The 17,764-nt window shown below is 36.2% G+C and overlaps 1 protein-coding gene across 2 annotated transcripts in view; it reads right to left on the bottom strand.

The window, feature by feature from the left end:
- Window positions 1-2,734: 2,734 nt before the first annotated feature.
- Window positions 2,735-17,764, bottom strand: part of LOC137654472 (WD repeat-containing protein 26) — a 65,246-nt gene continuing 50,216 nt past the window's right edge. The window contains exons 9-12 of one of the 2 annotated variants that reach the window (XM_068388137.1): window positions 16,794-16,990; window positions 16,336-16,544; window positions 7,953-8,168; window positions 2,735-4,456 (exon numbers count right to left, since the gene is read on the bottom strand). In XM_068388137.1, the coding sequence (XP_068244238.1) occupies window positions 4,398-4,456; window positions 7,953-8,168; window positions 16,336-16,544; window positions 16,794-16,990 (681 nt within the window). In that variant the 3' untranslated portion in view covers window positions 2,735-4,397. Of the gene's footprint in view, window positions 4,495-7,952; window positions 8,169-16,335; window positions 16,545-16,793; window positions 16,991-17,764 lie in introns of both variants that reach the window. The other variant, XM_068388144.1, reaches the window with a different exon arrangement.

Below are 17,764 nucleotides of genomic sequence, written 5' to 3'. Positions count from 1 at the left end.
GATGCATAGGAGGCACAGTCCTCAGCATACTTACAGTAATACTTCGAGTTTTGTTAGGGTTCAACTTCATGCGTCATAATTTACACCCTACACTAATTTTAGTTAGACCTCCATCAAGGAATTCAGCAACCACAGATCTACATTCAGATGGAATTGATGTAAAGCGAATAACATTTGGATATGTTAAGCGCTTGTTTTCTTGGCCAAACCACATATCATGTGTACCATACATAGTATGAAAAGTAATGGGCCCAGAACACTACCCTGAGGAACACCCAGTATTGTATTCCTATACTCACTGTTCATACTACCTGTTCATAAGTAACTCTCTACAATCTATTGCTTTAAAATTCAATAATGATGCTTTAAAAACAAACCTACTGTACTACCAACTGTTTTTAGTTTAAAATCTAGGACCTTTTGATTAACATGGTTAAAGGTAGCACTAAAATCGAGGTCAATTATACAAACTTCCTGACCACAATCAACTGATTTCTGTATAGCAAAAGCCAAATTGCAAACTAGAAAACAGATTACATTTAGCAAACCTATTTATTACAAGTTGTCATAAAACATTAAAAAGCTTTAGATAATAAGGGAGTTATGGAAATTTGGCAGTAATCAACAAGGATGGAGTTACCACAAACATTTACTTAATGGAGTAACATTATAAACGAACTCCTTGCTAACTTGCAAAAAATGACAGGCAAGTTAAGAGCTAAGAAATTGGTTGTCGATGAAAATCAAAAGTAAAATACCATCCATTTGGGTATACACCTCTATAAGCATCTAGGTCCAGTAAGCATGTTTTAATTTCATGGGAATGAAGAACTAAAGAAACTGGTTTGGCCCCAGAAAAACAGGAATGAGGAAGATTAAGATTCTCATTTCTCTGCTTACTGTCAAACACATCAACAAAAATGGCAACCTTTTCATTTGGATTGTAAGTGACAGAGCCCTCTGGTTTAAGTAAAGTAGGAACTGTTAATTCTACACCAAAGAATGCAGGTTTTAGGGTAGCCTACCACTTATGTTCCTAGGTTGTACCTGAAACGGTTTCTTTCAAGGTAAATTGTATTCCTTTTCAGTTGAAGTATAAAATCTGAGCAAGTTTTTACCTAAACATAGATATTCAAAGTCAAATATGATTGATTATACTTCCATAGATGATATGCCTTCAGTTTCTCTCAATAAGCGCATCTAAAATCATCAATGAACCAGGATTTGTCTTTCACTCAGTATTTTAACACTTAAAAAGGGATATGCTTATCTGTTACATTGATCAGATTCTCATTCAAGAGAACAACAGGCTCTGCCCTTTTATAAATTTGTGACCAATGCACATACAAACAATAAATCAAAATGCCATTCCAGTCTGCTTAAGATTTGATATAAGTTAAACGAGTATGATGCATCAAGAACAGGTTGCTCAGTCTTGATTACTAATGAAACCAAGGCATGATCAGACATCTCAACTGGAGAATCAATCTTATTTGTTATAACACCAAAGGTGTCAGTTTATACTAGGTCCAAGCAGTTACCAGACCTGTGAGTAACTTCAGTTACGATTTGCTTACACCCTGATCCAGAGGCAATGTCCAATGCTCTTAAGCCATGGAGATGAGTAAAAACAAAATTCAACTGCTCCTTATGGTGATAGTTGAAATCACCAAAAAGCACAAAAGAAGCCTTTCTATCATCTTCTTGTATCTTAGCCATAATGGTAAGAAGACAATCTAAGATAGAATCATCCACGATGGTGCACAAAATTTGAATACCTGAATCTCATGACATCCACATTCATAGCTAGACTTATGAGAAACAGGGTACTCGGTCCTAATTTATAACGCCATTCCCCTTACCCTAGGAATGGTATCCCGTTTCAAAATTACCGATTTCTTAAACCCTGAATAAGAAGCTCCGACAAGGGTTTCAATTCTACAGTTGTTGGCATGAAAACTTAGAATCTATATGGAAGGGCTACAATATTCATCATGCAGTATTAAACACCTGTGCTCCTTGGACCGATGTGACTCAAACAGCAATGAAAGGTGTATGGAAGAAACTGTGCCCTAAATTTGTTCATGATTTCAAAGGTTTTCATTAGTCAGTAAAGAACATATCAAAGAACTTGATATCCCTGAGTAAGGAACTCGAGATGAAGTTTGAAAACAATTTTGACAAGATGATTAAATCCTACAAGCAAAATTAGAAACAGGACATGTGTCTTGACTAATCTTGACTAAAAGATAGTTTCAATACAACATGAATATAAGAATGGGAGGAAAATTTTTATATTAAAACCAATGCATTTGTCAACTTTCATCATTACAATCTGTACATTTACAATAAAAAAGTAATCTTTAGTAGCTGGCAAGGTTAAGCTTCAGTTTTCTGCAATATCTTATCACCTAGAATAGTAAGTCATAATCTTTGTCAAAACTGAAAATGGCTTAATATTTCTTTCCAGACATTTATTTTAATATAACTATAAACTGATTACTACTTCTTTTTTTCTTGGAGGGGGGGGGGGGGGTTAGATTAACACTTCCAGCTATTCCCTTGATATCTCTACCATATTTTGCCCTCCAATATATACTTGTAAAACATCCTCCAGTTTTGGCGTTAGTTTTCACCAAAATAACAAAGTTGGACATTAACATCCAATCTAAAGATCACGATTAAATATTTCAAAGCAGTATTCACTTGAGAGGGCTATATCGAAATAACACAATTCCTATGATCAAATTTATTAGGAAACTTCAAAGAAATATACAGCATACAAAATAAAAACATGACGTTCTGCACTTTGTGCAGTACCTTTACAAGAACAACTTTTGTTCCATAACATTCATGCTCATAACTATTTTTGTGAAATTTAAAACTTTACAAAGTCACTAGCACACTTTTTTTTTTAAACCAAACTTAGTACTCACAACAAGACTTTTGCTTCTGTAACAAATCAATGAATGGTCTCGAAGTATAGACAAAATGTAAAGATAACAAGGTTGAAAATAACACATTAATAATCACTCCTTACCATAATATTTAAAAAGAAATGAGCTAGTTATTATCATAAATATGTATTCATGTCAATAGTATTTGTACTTTGTCATCTGCCTATATCTGGAACTTCTAATTCATAATCAAGTTCCCTGGGCTATATGAGGCAGCCAGGAAACAATATAGTTGTAAGGTTACAAAATGATGACAGTCTCTCTCTCTCTCGCTATGATCCTTATAATGGTACATAAGATTATCTAGCTTAAACATAAAATTCTTTTCCTATAAAATGCACACACTACATTCAAACACACAGGTTTGGACAGAAACCTCTATGATACAATGCAGGGTCAAGTCATTCCGCTATGTTGACCACACTAATTCCATTTTTATCACACGAAAACAACCTAACCCTGCACAATTAAAACAAGACAAAAAAAATTAATCCAGATAGATGTTTTATGTACAAAAGATGTTTGTGGAGCTGGTACACATACAATGATGATGAATTAAAGGTGATTTTATGAATAATGAATTGCCAAGCATTTTAACCAGAGCCGAGGAGTAATCCTTGGCAGCCACTGCAACCTTTCTGCAAGTCATATTCTTATGACAATCTCTCCAAAGAATGACTGACTGACCTTGTCAAAAGTAGGTGAAAGAGTTGTTTCCCAAAGCTATGTTAAACTGTCTAAAATCATCTTTATTAGTTTTTGTTCATTCTGGTGTACTGTAATATACAGTACTACTTTTACCTCTCAGCTACTTTACACAGCAATATCAGAATAACTAAAAACCTAGAAACTCACGTTTTATATACAAGTTTATTGCACGGAAATACCCATTACTGTAATGCTAATAGGAAGCTTAACAGGATGATTATTCTAATTAAATCCTTATCTTAACTTTCAAATTTTTAATAATACCACTGATCATATTACTACGAATGCTCCACACACTTTTTAAAATGCTTTATTTTGATAAACCTTTCTGTTAAAATGCCTGAATTACTTAAAAGGAAAATTTAGAGCACTTTGACACAAAACTCACCACCTTTGACAAAAGCCTAAATAAGAGGAATGATTAACAGAGAAGTATTATTCACCATGTTGTTCAACTTACATATGTCTTAATACATGGTAAGGTTTTTCACAAAATTCTGAGCCAAGGTAGACTGGAATACATACCTATCTACTGCACAATTTCAAGGGAAGATGATATTACCCACAGAATCAGCATGCATTCTAGTGGTCCCATCAAAGTGGGATTTGTGCCTCCATTCAGACTTGTGATTGAAACAACAGTTGGTGTGACAGTGGCGCCAGCAACCATGAACACACCATAAGCGACGAGATACAGTATGAAGTCCATGGCACAGGTAGTTCCCTTCTCCACTATACAGCTGCACCATTGCTCAGGAACATGTGTGATGTTGGAGACTCGCTCTCACTACCTGCAGAATACATCACAATGATGGAACTTGCATATCACCTGAAATGATGATTAATAACAAAACAAAGATAAGAAGGAGTTATTGCTGTTTGTCTAACAACTTTGTTTAAAGTGGGATACTGCATGGAAAAACACACTTTAGCAACAAGCAAATGCATGTTATAAGCAAAAAATAAAGTTTCCCTTATAAAAAAAAAAATAAGAGCTACTTATCACAATGAAAGTAAAAAATTATTAGGCAAATTATAATAACAATTAAGGGGCCCAGCCAGTTTAGGATGGAACACCTGTATCTAAAGGAATCTGGCTGCAATATTAATTTCAACAATAAAGGGTAACATAAACATCAATTCTCAGACTAACTTTTTGCACTGCCCCCAAATGCACACTCCGCTTCTACAAGAAGGAAATCAATACGGTGAAATGAAATTGAATGTAATTTTAAAATATAGATTCAGCAAATAAATTAATTTTTTAATTCTTTCAAATGTATAAATAAATGTCAGGTGTCTACATATTTAAGATGAATACAGTAGGTTGAAAAATAACAACTAGCTTGAAGTCACAAGCTTTGACATATGAATGATTAAAGTTAAGCCACTGCCAAAATAATGTGTTCCAATGTGACTTCAGTCATGAATTCCATACAACTGAGAAACCTTTTTTTTTCTATGGTTAACTATTTTCAGTGAAAGTCATATCACTAAACTTTGATGATAATCTTTAATGAAAGAAGTCATAGTATTAAAAAAAAATACATCATGCAGAGCAAATAAGCATCAGTTGTTCCTGTTTGTAAGGGTGATGGTGGGATACTTCAAATAACAATAAAAAAATGACAAATTTTGCCAATACACTTTTCAACATAACCACACAGTAAATGACAAGAAACCTAAAGGAATAACTATTTTAGGAATGTTACTTTGCTAAGTTTCCCTTTAACTATATTGCTTTTCTATTAAATTTCTACCCTCATTTTTCATCTAATTAGATAATTACACCAATTACTAATACTATCATATACTACCACCCAAATTGTGTAACCCTTAATAAACAGGACTTTCTCTTTGAGAACTTCAAAGACCACCAAAAAGTGTCATCTACTTTACCTGTTGAACAGCCTTATCTAAGTAAAAAAACTCTACTATATATGAATTAATAAGAATAAAAATCTATAGCAATTCATCGTCATCTTCTCCTCCCACCCCTATTGATGCAAAGGACCTCAGTTAGAATTCGCCAGTCATGTCTATCTTGAGCTTTTAAATCAATACTGTACTTCTCTTTACACAGAAAGCTGTAACTCTCTCTCCACTTTCCTATCATATTTAATCTTGAGGCATAGATAATTCAAAGTTGCCATTTATCTGCCTTGCAATGAATATAGAATTCTTAAATGATTCATAGCCAGCAACCCTTACCCACTAAACCCCAATAAAAAATAGGGAGTCATATATTGAAGATACAGCTATTATCTATGATGAAATTTGATTATAGAGAGAATTCCAAACTTAAAAAATAGTATATTATCATTTATACAAAATTTAATAGTTGAGCCAAAATTCTAGAACTTGGCATGAATAAAATTAAATTTCACTAAGAAGGGTACTTTCCCGATATAGTCCTTATTCAGCTTCTAGTCACAAAAGCAAGGACACCTAAAAGGGGCAATGAAAGAAAAGTGTAAAAGGTCTTAGTGCCTTGAGAATAACAATAATTATAAATATAATATAGAGAATTATTCTCATCTCAGTTACATTCTAATTCTAAGTTTTCCCATCATAGTAATTTCTTCAAGGGGTTAACTTTAAATCAAATTTCCAGTATCCATTGAAAAAAAAAACTAATGCTGTAAGAAAATTTGTGGTACTGTATCACTGTAATTTACATGTCTACCTTCAGTAAATAAATGGCCTAGCCACAGAATTGTCAAGATAAAGTAGGGACTTGAACGTAGTGGAGGGATAAGTAGGGATAAGAAAGGGGAATACTAATCCTTTGGATCACTTGGGACTCACAGAAGGGTTATTCATTTAAGACAAGTGTACAAAAGCCGTAAAAAATGATGGCTAAATATGTAGATAGATATGCACACACACACAGATTCCACCCTTCCCACATACCCCTTTTCTTTACTACAACTCAGCAGTTTCGGCAATTTGTCTAGTTAACATCATTTGTAACAACTATGGTAACTGTGTAATTGTTCACTATCGTATGAAAGTTGAAATGCAAGCAAAACAACTTTTATCAATTTTGGTTGTTCATATCATAACAGTTACTTTTGGTTTGATTGTTTATAGCCATATCTATTACTAACGATACTTTAATCACATTCTTTTGCTCTTTTAACTTTTTGAACTAGAAGTGGGATAGAGGTGTCATTATAATTCTGTCTCAAAAATGAAAATAAAAATTGCATGATACATAACACACAAAAAAAATCATTTTATAAGGGCAAAAATTTGTGGGTTGCACAACATATGGTATTACTTTAATTTACTTTATTTATTTTTAGAGCCAAAAATTACTTGAAAAATTATCAAAAGAGAAATGTAAAACTTATCTGCCCTCAGACACTCCAAAATAGATTTACATATGTTTAAAAATCTGGGATGTACAATGGGATCAACAGGTGAAGCTCAATATGGTGAGGGATTACTGTATTAACTCTTCTATGATATTCTCAGCAAAACCTAGCCACTGATACCAAGGTCAAGTGAAGAGGGTATTGCATGCAATACAAGATAAACACTGTTGGCACCTAAGGACATACCAGTACACAGAAACTGAGAATGATTAAAGAAAGCTACAAGCTTAGCTATGCAGACCCCAAGACATACTATATGCTGAGGCACAGTTGAAAGGCAGCACTCAAGAATTTTTTTAAAAAAAACATTGTTAGCTAAGGCCTACTTAAAATTCATAAAAATGTTCAACAATCAGTTCTCTCCATTCACTTTCTCTTGTATTCTATCTTCCTAAGGTTGTATAATGGCAAACACTTCATATTTCCCTCATTTTCAATTATTCCTTGGCCATCTTTTGTCTCCCTTCTAACACTTGCATACTTTATCATCTGAATAGAAATGTTTTTCTCCCATAAAACCATCATCCAAAAGTAAGAGAAACTAGTGCACAATAAAACAGGATTTCTGTGCAGAATCACTTTAACCTCACACTCGTATCCCAAAACACGAACATAAATATGCAAAAATAATGTTAGCAACACCAGCAGCAAAGTAAAGAATGAAAATTAATTTTGAGAATGAACAATGACAATTGTGATAAGTCACAAGTAAAACATCCTAGGAATGCTGTTTAGTCACATAGAACTAACTGAGATAACAGTAAACTAAATAATACTAAAATTATAAATAACTTATAGTTTGTTTAAAGTAATTAATGATACAGATGCGGATTCCCCAAAATAGAATTTTTTTTTGTAACGATTTCAAATGTTGCTTCTCTCATGAATAATTATAGGAGTCACTTACCAGTGGATGTGGCTTTCACACCATTTTGTGTTGAGGAAGAAGACCCTCTGTGTTGTGGTGCAGGACCCCATATCCGAACTGTGGCATCATCGGATACAGAGGCAATCATCGCAGGATATCGTGGGTTCCACGTGACACAATTCACTGTACGTGTGTGACCAACAAGGCTTACCACTGGTAATTCTCTTCGATGATGCCATATGTACACTTTATTATCTGTCAAAAAACATGAAGTACTTATGTATTGTTGCATACATTTTGAGTAGTGCAAAGACATGGTACTGATCAAGGCATATTCTTATTTCAAATGTACAATACTACTTTCATTGTACAAAATTAATAATTTCTTTTCTTTTGCCAAATACAAATGTTATTTCCTCCTAGCAATCATCGGTTTAGAATATTAAAACAGGCTTCAAATCTAAAAGTCTAGCATTTAACTTTTTCCTGTTCTAGCCAGTCATTACTACAATAACCATGTTTTCCCAATATTACTTCAATTAAAAATCCACAACTGTAATAAAAATCTTCAAAATCCCCCAAAATAACCAAAAATTAATTACTTGCTAATCTTTGGTTGGAGATGAAAGTGACCATATGATCTACCCCTTTCAAGAGAATACTGTACATTGAAAATAACTGACATCTATATACAGTGGAACCTCTACATCCGATCGTATCTACATCCGAATTTTCCAACATCCGAAGTAAAATTCGAGCAAATTTTTTACTCTACACCCGAATTTTATTTCGACACACGAAGTAGCAATTTTCGTCGTACCGGTTGTATCCGAATTTTTCGACACGCGAAGTACAATTCGAACACGTTCCGACTCTACACCCGAATGTTTTTTTCGACACCCGAAGTAAACAATACTCGTACGCGTAGTCGGTGCTCATAGCGCCTGAAGTGTTTTTTATTTCCGCCGATAGAAGGCAGCACATCGACCTCGGAGGGACGCTCAATTAGCGCGGCTTGGGTCAGTCCTCTGTTCTCGTCGGCTTCGTGCGGTTGTGCTCTTTGCGTTGTGATATTAACTGTGAATTAATCGTGATTTTTTACGTGCATCCATTAACGATAATTTACGTAAATCATGGGTCCAAAAAGGCTTAGTTTTGCCAGTGGTAGTGGTGAGAAAAGGAAGAAGGAAATGCTTTCTATAGAAATTAAGCAGGAAATTATTGAAAAACATGAGCGTGGCATCCGCGTGAGTGAACTTGCTAAACAGTATGGCCGTAATATGTCGACGATCTCGACAATCCTTAAACAGAAGGAAGCTATTAAAGCAGTGAAACCTTCTAAGGGGATCACTATAATTTCCAAACGCCGTACCCCTATCATAGAAGAGATGGAACGACTTCTACTAGTGTGGATTAAGGATAGAGAGATCGTTGGCGACACCATCACCGAAACCGTTATCTGCGAGAAGGCGCACGCCATCTTTACGGACTTGAAGGAGGAGAGCTCTGTGGGTGATGCTGGGGAGAGTTCAACCGAGCCTTCCTCAGATGATTTCAAGGCATCTCGTGGCTGGTTCGAGAAATTTAAGAAACGGTCCGGGATTCATTCAGTTGTTCGCCACGGAGAGGCTGCTAGTGCGGACACAAAGGCTGCAACTGACTTTGTTAAGAAATTCGAAAATATCGTAAAGGAAGAAGGCTACGTAGAGCAGCAGGTGTTCAATTGTGATGAAACCGGGCTGTTTTGGAAGAAGATGCCGAGTCGAACCTACATCACTGCTGAAGAGAAGAAATTGCCTGGGCATAAGCCAATGAAGGATCGGTTGACTCTTGCTCTATGTGCCAACGCTAGCGGGGACTTTAAAGTCAAACCCTTGCTTGTTTACCATTCGGAGAACCCTAGGGCCTTTAAAGCACACAACGTCGATAAGGATCAGCTTCATGTTTTCTGGCGATCCAACTCGAAGGCCTGGGTCACTAGGCAATTCTTTGTGCAATGGGTAAACCAAGTTTTCGGTCCTTCGGTGAAGAAGTATCTTCATGAGCAGAAATTGCCTTTAAAGTGCCTGCTATGCCTTGACAATGCACCCGCTCACCCCCCGGACTTGAAGATGATATCTTCGATGAATTCAAGTTCATAAAGGTGCTGTATCTTCCACCAAATACCACCTCTATCCTCCAGCCCATGGACCAGCAAGTCATCTCTAATTTTAAGAAGCTGTACACCAAGCACTTATTCAAGCAGTGCTTTAATGTCACGCAAAGCACCAACTTAACTTTGCGTGAATTTTGGAGGGGCCACTTCAATATCGTGCACTGCTTAAAGATCATTGATCAGGCTTGGGTGGGATTAACTCGACGGACCCTCAATTCTGCATGGAAGAAGCTGTGGCCTGATGCAGTTTCTCCCCGAGATTTCGAGGGTTTTGACCCCGAACCTGATCCCGTGGTCGGTGCAGCGGAAGCCGTAGAGGAAATCGTCTCCCTTGGCAAGTCCATGGGTCTGGAGGTCGACGCAGATGACGTTACGGAACTCGTCGCCGAACATCACGACGAACTGACGACGGATGAGCTCAAGGAACTCCATGCTATGTCGGAGCACATGAGTGATGACGAGGAAGAGAGCGAGGAGGTAGAACATGTGTTAGGTTCAGCGCAAATAAAAGAGGTGTTAGGAAAATATCAAGACGTGGTCGACTTCATCGACAAATACCATCCAAAGAAATTGCAGGTTTGTCGTGTAGTTTCTCAATTCGATGATGTTTGCCTAACGCACTTTCGAAACATTCTGAAAAGCCGTACGAAGCAATTATCTATCGATGCTTTCTTTAAAAAAACTGCGAAGCGAACTCGCGATGAAGAGGATGTAAGTGAACCGAAGAAAACGGCAAAGAGTGAAGAGGAAGAAAGTGAAACACAGAAAACGGAAAAGAGTGAAGCAAAAGAAATTCAGTCAATTTTAAATGTAAGTGATAGTGATTAAAATTACGTAATCATCAAAAAGAAAAAAAGAAAATGTAAAAAAAAATATAAAATATAAAAATAAAAAAAAAAATAAGCTAAGTTATGTTAAAGTTCACTTAGTGTAAGTTAGAATAAGTTACGGTAGTGTTACGTTTATCGTAGTTAACCTCTCTACCTCCTCGCCGTCCGTCCGTCTCCTCTCTCCTCTCTGCGTAGCGAAGACGAACAACACCTGCGCTGGAGTTTCTAAGGTAAAGTGACGCTAAAAACCCGTTTCTTATTTATCATTTTTTGCTAATTCTTCTTATTTACATGTCTATTCTTCTTATTTACATGTCTATTATCTAATTTAGTGTTCATTATTCTCATGGGAAAGTTATGTGTAGTAGTTTATTAAGAAGTTATCATAGGTTTTTGGGCTCAACCACGGATTAATCCTATTTCAATGTATTCTTATGGGAAAATTCGTTTCGACATCCGATCAATTTCTACATCCGAAGTTGGTTCTGGAACGGATTAAATTCGTATGTAGAGGTTCCACTGTACTGTATTAATCTACAAATTTATTTCACAAACCCATTGACTGTAATTATGCAGTCTTCTTTTTAATCCCTACGACTTCTCCAATCAAAAAGAAATTGGTTACTGCCTCATAGCATGTGCACATGTTCCCCATATATCCAGACCTGAGACTCACTCAATGTATATAACCTCATTGATGACAAAGGTTCCATCTTCAAAGATATTTGACCCATTTTTCCTTCTAAATTTCTTTATTAGTTGAAAACTAATTACTTTTAATATCACCCTTTTCTTTAACTTAAGCACAAGTTAAAAAAGGATTTTGGCCCCATTCTTGACAATGGTTCTTGTCGCTGGCTCGGTGGCTTTATTTTGCTGGGTACTCTTCTATTACTACATCTGCGTAATTTGAAAAACTGTTAAGATAATGTAATCTTTTGGAGGAATGTGTCAATTTGTCCTTTATTTAGTACTTTTACAATTTAATTGTCTAACCCCATGAAGGGAGGAGCCGACATATAACCATATATAATGCTGATGAATTGTCCTTATTTCACAGTATGATTGTTAGGATGCTTACCATGAGATTCCACTAATCACTAAATAACTTGTCTGTTTCATATCTGTGTACATTACCACTTTGTCTCTTAATTTTTCAATTTGCCTATTTTAGTGGTAGATGTTTGCTTTTGCGTATTTAGTTGGGACACCAGATGGAATCAATGAGATGTCCTCTGCTACAAGCAGAAAAGGGGACTTCTGTATCTACTTTATGCACCAAGGACCAAAAGTTCTATGGAAATACTTTTTGGCAGCATTGAATGATACTCCAATAAATTGTAACTAAGCACTCTGATTTGCATTAAATTGAGGTTAAGTAGATGTTCAACAAATACAACCACAGGTACTTTAGTTCTGGCACAAGATGTTAAGCACCATCCAACTCTTCCTTTCTACACAGCATGACATTAGAAATCCCTCGGACCATTCACTCATTTCATCCCAGACTTCTTAAAAACATTTTGTTGATGTAAAGTTATGAGGGCTGATAATCTTTTGCATCAGCAAGAAAAGGACCAATCTATGAACCTTTATAGACACTACTATTATCATGAAAAGCTAAGCTACAACCTTACTTGAAAAAGAAAGATGCTTTAAGCGCAAAGGCTCCAAGAGCCAAACAACCCAGTGAGGAAAGGAAACAAATAAACTAGTAATGAACAATCAAAATAAAATATTTTATGAACAGTAATAACATTAAATAAGATCTTTCATATATATATGAGAGAGAGAGAGAGAGAGAGAGAGAGAGAGAGAGAGAGAGAGAGAGAGAGAGAGAGAGAGAGAGAGAGAGAGAGAGAGAGAGAGAGAGAGAGATTGATTTTCATACAATATTTTCCTAACTTGTAGAATGGAAATCAATTATAAGACTAAATTTATGAAATTATTAGGTGGTTGTTATTTAGGGTTATAACAGTTATGTCAGGAATAAATGCAGACTTTTTAGGCTTTCCTTAAACATGAACTGTCAAACACTGTACTACCTAGATAACATTTACAGTAATACCCCGACCATCTGGCATTATCTGGTTCCAGGGGATGTGCAGGGACCCAATTTTTGACGTAGGTTAGAAATCCATTCTACAAAGTAAAGAATATGTTCCCTATAATGACAAAATGGACGACAAAGTACTTACAGCCTGGTACTTTTTATAAAAACCATATGGAAAGATAAAAAAACAGTTTACAAGTAACTCTGAATATGGGCAAATTGGGATGGAAGCATACAAATTCAATTTGCATAACGCAAAATGCATCCTTCTGAGTAAAACTTTAGCTCGATATGGGGCTTTTATGTGGATGAGTACTAACAAGACTAGCATGTGATGCGCAGAATGCATCACGCGATGCCCATACGCCCAGGTTTAGGATGTCTTGTTAAGTAGTTATTCTTGGAATGTGGTTCCTACAGCAGAAAGGGAGCAGGAACATCTCTTGGGTAATATTGAGAGGTGTCTTTTCTCGCTGTATGAGGAACTCCTTTTTTGATGAGAGTTATCTCTCAAATCGTCTCATTACTTATTGGCCTAATAGTCTTGACACTCGCTACACGCATCAAACAGCTTTCTTGAGTATATTTCAAGAAATTCTACAAAATTTTTCTTTTACAATAATTTGCTGTCTCTAGATGATGATATTTCATTTTGTGAAATTACGAGTTATTTAGATCATCCTTTTGCAACTAAGTTATTTCATCAATTTTAGTACATACATATACCAAGGCACTTCCGCCAATTTTGGGGGTAGCCGACATCAAACAAATGAAACAAAACTGACAAGGGACTCAACCGAGTTCGGCTGGTACTGCTAGGGTGCCACAGCCCACCCTCCCAAATTATCCACCACAGATGAAGCTTCATAATGCTGAATCCCCTACTGCTACTACCTCCGCAGTCATCCAAGGCACCGGAGGAAGCAGCAAGGCCTACCGGAACTGCGTCACAATCGCTCGCCATTCATTCCTATTTCTAGCACGCTCTCTTACCTCTCTCACATCTATCCTCCTATCACCCAGAGCTTCCTTCAATTCATCCATCCACCCAAACCTTGGCCTTCCTCTTGTACTTCTCCCATCAACTCTTGCATTCATCACCTTCTTTAGCAGACAGCCATTTTCCATTCTCTCAACATGGCCAAACCACCTCAACACATTCATATCCACTTTAGCTGCTAACTATTTCTTACACCCGTTCTCACCCTCACTACTTTGTTCCTAACCCTATCTACTCGAGATACACCAGTCATACTCCTTAGACACTTCATCTCCAACACATTCAATTTCTGTCTCTCCGTCACTTTCATTCCCCACAACTCCGATCCATACATCACAGTTGGTACAATCGCTTTCTCATACAGAACCCTCTTTACATTCATGCCCAACCCTCTATTTTTTACTACTCCCTTAACTGCCCCCCAACACTTTGGATCCTTCCTTCACTCTCTGACGTACATCTGCTTCCACTCCACCAGACCCCAAGTACTTAAACTGATCCACCTCCTCAAGTAACTCTCCATTCAACATGACATTCAACCTTGCACCACCTTCCCTTCCGGTACATCTCATAACCTTACTCTTACCCACATTAACTATCAACTTCCTTCTCTCACACACACTACCAAATTCTAGCACTAATCGGCCAAGCATCTCTTCCGAGTCTGCAACCAGTACAGTATCATCTGCAAACAACAACTGATATACCTCCCATTCATGGTCATTCTCGTCTACCAGTTTCAATCCTCGTCCAAGCACTTGAGCATTCACCTCTCTCTCACACTCCATCAAAATACAAGTTAAACAACTACGGCGGCGACATCACACATCCCTGTCTCGGCCCCACTCTCACCGGAAACCAATCACTCACTTCATTTCCTATCCTAACACATGCTTTAATACCTTTGCAGAAACTTTTCACAGCTTGCAACAACCTTCCATCAACTCCATATAAACTCATCTCATTCCACATTGCTTCCCTATCAACTCTATCATACGCTTTCTCCACATCCATAAACGCAACATACACCTCCTTGCCTTAACTAAAAGAAAAAATCTTGATCAGAAAGGATACTCATGACTTTTTAATAGTTATCAGATATCATTTGAGCTATACTACCGATATTTATTTGGGCATTAAAGGAATATGAAATAAACTAAAATATCTATATGGAGGCCTTAATTAACCCAGGAGAGCTTTGCTAAACTTCCTTTGAACCGTTTTTTCTAACTGGTTTATTACATCTTGCTGAAGACAGATTTTTTTCTGATACAAGCATCTCCAAGGCATGTAAATAACTTCTTGAACTTCTAATCCTAATTCTAGCCAAAAATTGGAATTCATAGACTAGCCCTTTACAACTCCCATAACAGCAAATAATCATATCTTGAAGAAGCAAGGACAGCAAAGAGGACTTGTCAAAAAATCTTCAACAAACACTTCAAGAAAAAGGGTCATGATTCTTCACAGACAAATCTGTGCAAAGTCACTCAGGCAGACACGTGGAGGTGTTAAGACTTTTACTAACAGTTTTTGGTGAAGCAACACTGGATTGGCCTTGGATCTAATAATGACTTAGTAGCAGTTGGATATTTGTTAAACTATTCTATTCAAGATTGAAAGATTTACCATCATCATTGCATCAGTCCTGTCTACCTTCTTTTGACAACCCACACTTTGAACTCTCTAAAGATTATTGCCTTTAAAAGTTTCAGGCTATATTATCCCCTCTTCTACTCTTATCAAGAGGCAAGTAGCCACTGAACAATTACAGTGCAGTAGTTAACTCAAGCGAAGAAGAACTGTTTGGTAATCTCTAGTGTTGTCAGGTGTACAAGGACAGAAGAGAATAAGGATAGAATGGGGCAGACTATTCAGTGTATGTGTAGGCAAATGAAAAATGAGCTGTAACCAGAGATGGATCCATTGTAATATTGTTCAGTTAAAGGACCCAATAACACTAGCAATAGGTAACAAAACTGTGACACCAAACCCAAAAATTCTTCACACTTATAGTATAGACTTCACTAAATGAAGTTCATGCTGCCTGGGTTTAAGCTGCTGTCCAAAAGACTACTTTAGTTTGAATTAGGGAAATGCAGTATCTACAAGTCATGATGACCAAGAATGTAATAGGTATGTTTAAAAAACAATCATATTTTCAAAGGTAATGAATGTAAGATTTAAATTTCAGCAAAATTCCTTTTCATAAAATCCATAAAGGAATGTAAGTGATTTGAAATTCTACTGATTTTCCTCCACTCAAATATTAAAATGACACAAAACTCCAATGACTTAAAGAAGGGGCAATTCAGTCCATAGACTAAAACCAATCTCTATTGACAACAAAACAAGTGAGGCAAAACAAAAAGCCCATTACCAACCTTCACTTCCTGAGGCAATGAAGTCTTGATTATCACCACCAAAACAAGAATGTATGGTGTAATGGCCCTGAGTAAGACCTCGGAATTTTCTTACCAAGGTTTTATTACGGAGGTCCCAAAGATGGACACCCTGGTTGGCTACGTTGAGAAGTGCATAGTTCCCGGTGTTGTCTAAAGTAAATGACATAATGCTGTGGTCCTCCTGAATTCTGTGGAAAAATTATTAGTTTTGCCTTTACAAACACAAAATTGCAAATTGAATAAGAAGCACACTTCTCAAAGTCCCTCATTCCATAATTTCACAATCAACTGTAAAAAGTTCTTAAAAACCAAGAAGAATCATATTAACAGAATATTTTCTAGTATTTTTCTGTTACAATTAGCAGTCAAAACAAGCCTTCATTTCAGACATACCATACCACAAATATTTACAAATTCAGCAAAATAATATCACTTACATATTGTGGTCTTGAACTTCGTCAAAGTGGTAACCTCTGATACGGTGGTGTGTATCTGAAGCTAAAACTGTTTTACCATCATTCTGGATAGCTAGGCACTGAACACGAACACCTTCCCAAGAATCCAAGATGTGTCCCTCCAAGTCACACTGGTAAAACTGACCTCTCATTCCACCACATACAAACTTTCTGGAATCCTGAATTAATAATAAGTATGTATTACACCAACCAATAAAACTTTACTAGTTTGTAATCATCAGAGTAAAAATAAAAAAAAAAACACACAAATCATATGCAATGGTTTTGTATTTTGGCTATACATAATTTCATGGTTTTACAATGATAGTGAGATGGAAAACAGTCACTAAGGAGGATACACATTACAGTTTGGTCATGATATTAGTAAACCTCACTTTTAAAATATGATATTTTTTGCCAGTATACAAGCTTCTCTCATGTTTTCCATCCCAAAGAAGCTGAGCATAAATAAAGTTCTTAATACTTTTGTGTCCTTTCTTTGAAACATGCAGTAATAAATAAGTCCATTTGGAAAAAGCAACAAATTTCAAATAACCCACACTGATCCACCGGAGTAAACTGCAGCACAAGGATTTTCATTATTATCAAAGACAATTCAAATCATGAAAAAAAAATTACATCCCCTACTTTTTTGAAGGAGTAACCAAAATAAGTGAGAAACCAATAAGCAATGTTATTATGTACAGACAAAATAGCCGAGGACCATTCACAACAATTAAATTTCTTGAAATTTTCATATCTATGTTTAACACTATTTTCTGACTTTGGAAATAATTTGCATAAACTTATTCAACAATTTTAACAACCCAAATGAACAAAGAACGTCCCTTCTCAATCTTGAAAAAAAAAATTATTCTGAATACAGGTAGTCATCGACTTGCGACCTAGATAGGGACCGAGAGACATGTAGTAAGTCGATCTGGACATATGTC

This window comes from Palaemon carinicauda, chromosome 1 (assembly GCF_036898095.1).
Source record: "Palaemon carinicauda isolate YSFRI2023 chromosome 1, ASM3689809v2, whole genome shotgun sequence".
Taxonomy (NCBI): Eukaryota; Metazoa; Arthropoda; class Malacostraca; order Decapoda; family Palaemonidae; genus Palaemon; species Palaemon carinicauda.
Note: the sequence above shows the minus strand (reverse complement) of the source record. Positions and strands in the feature narration are given on the sequence as shown.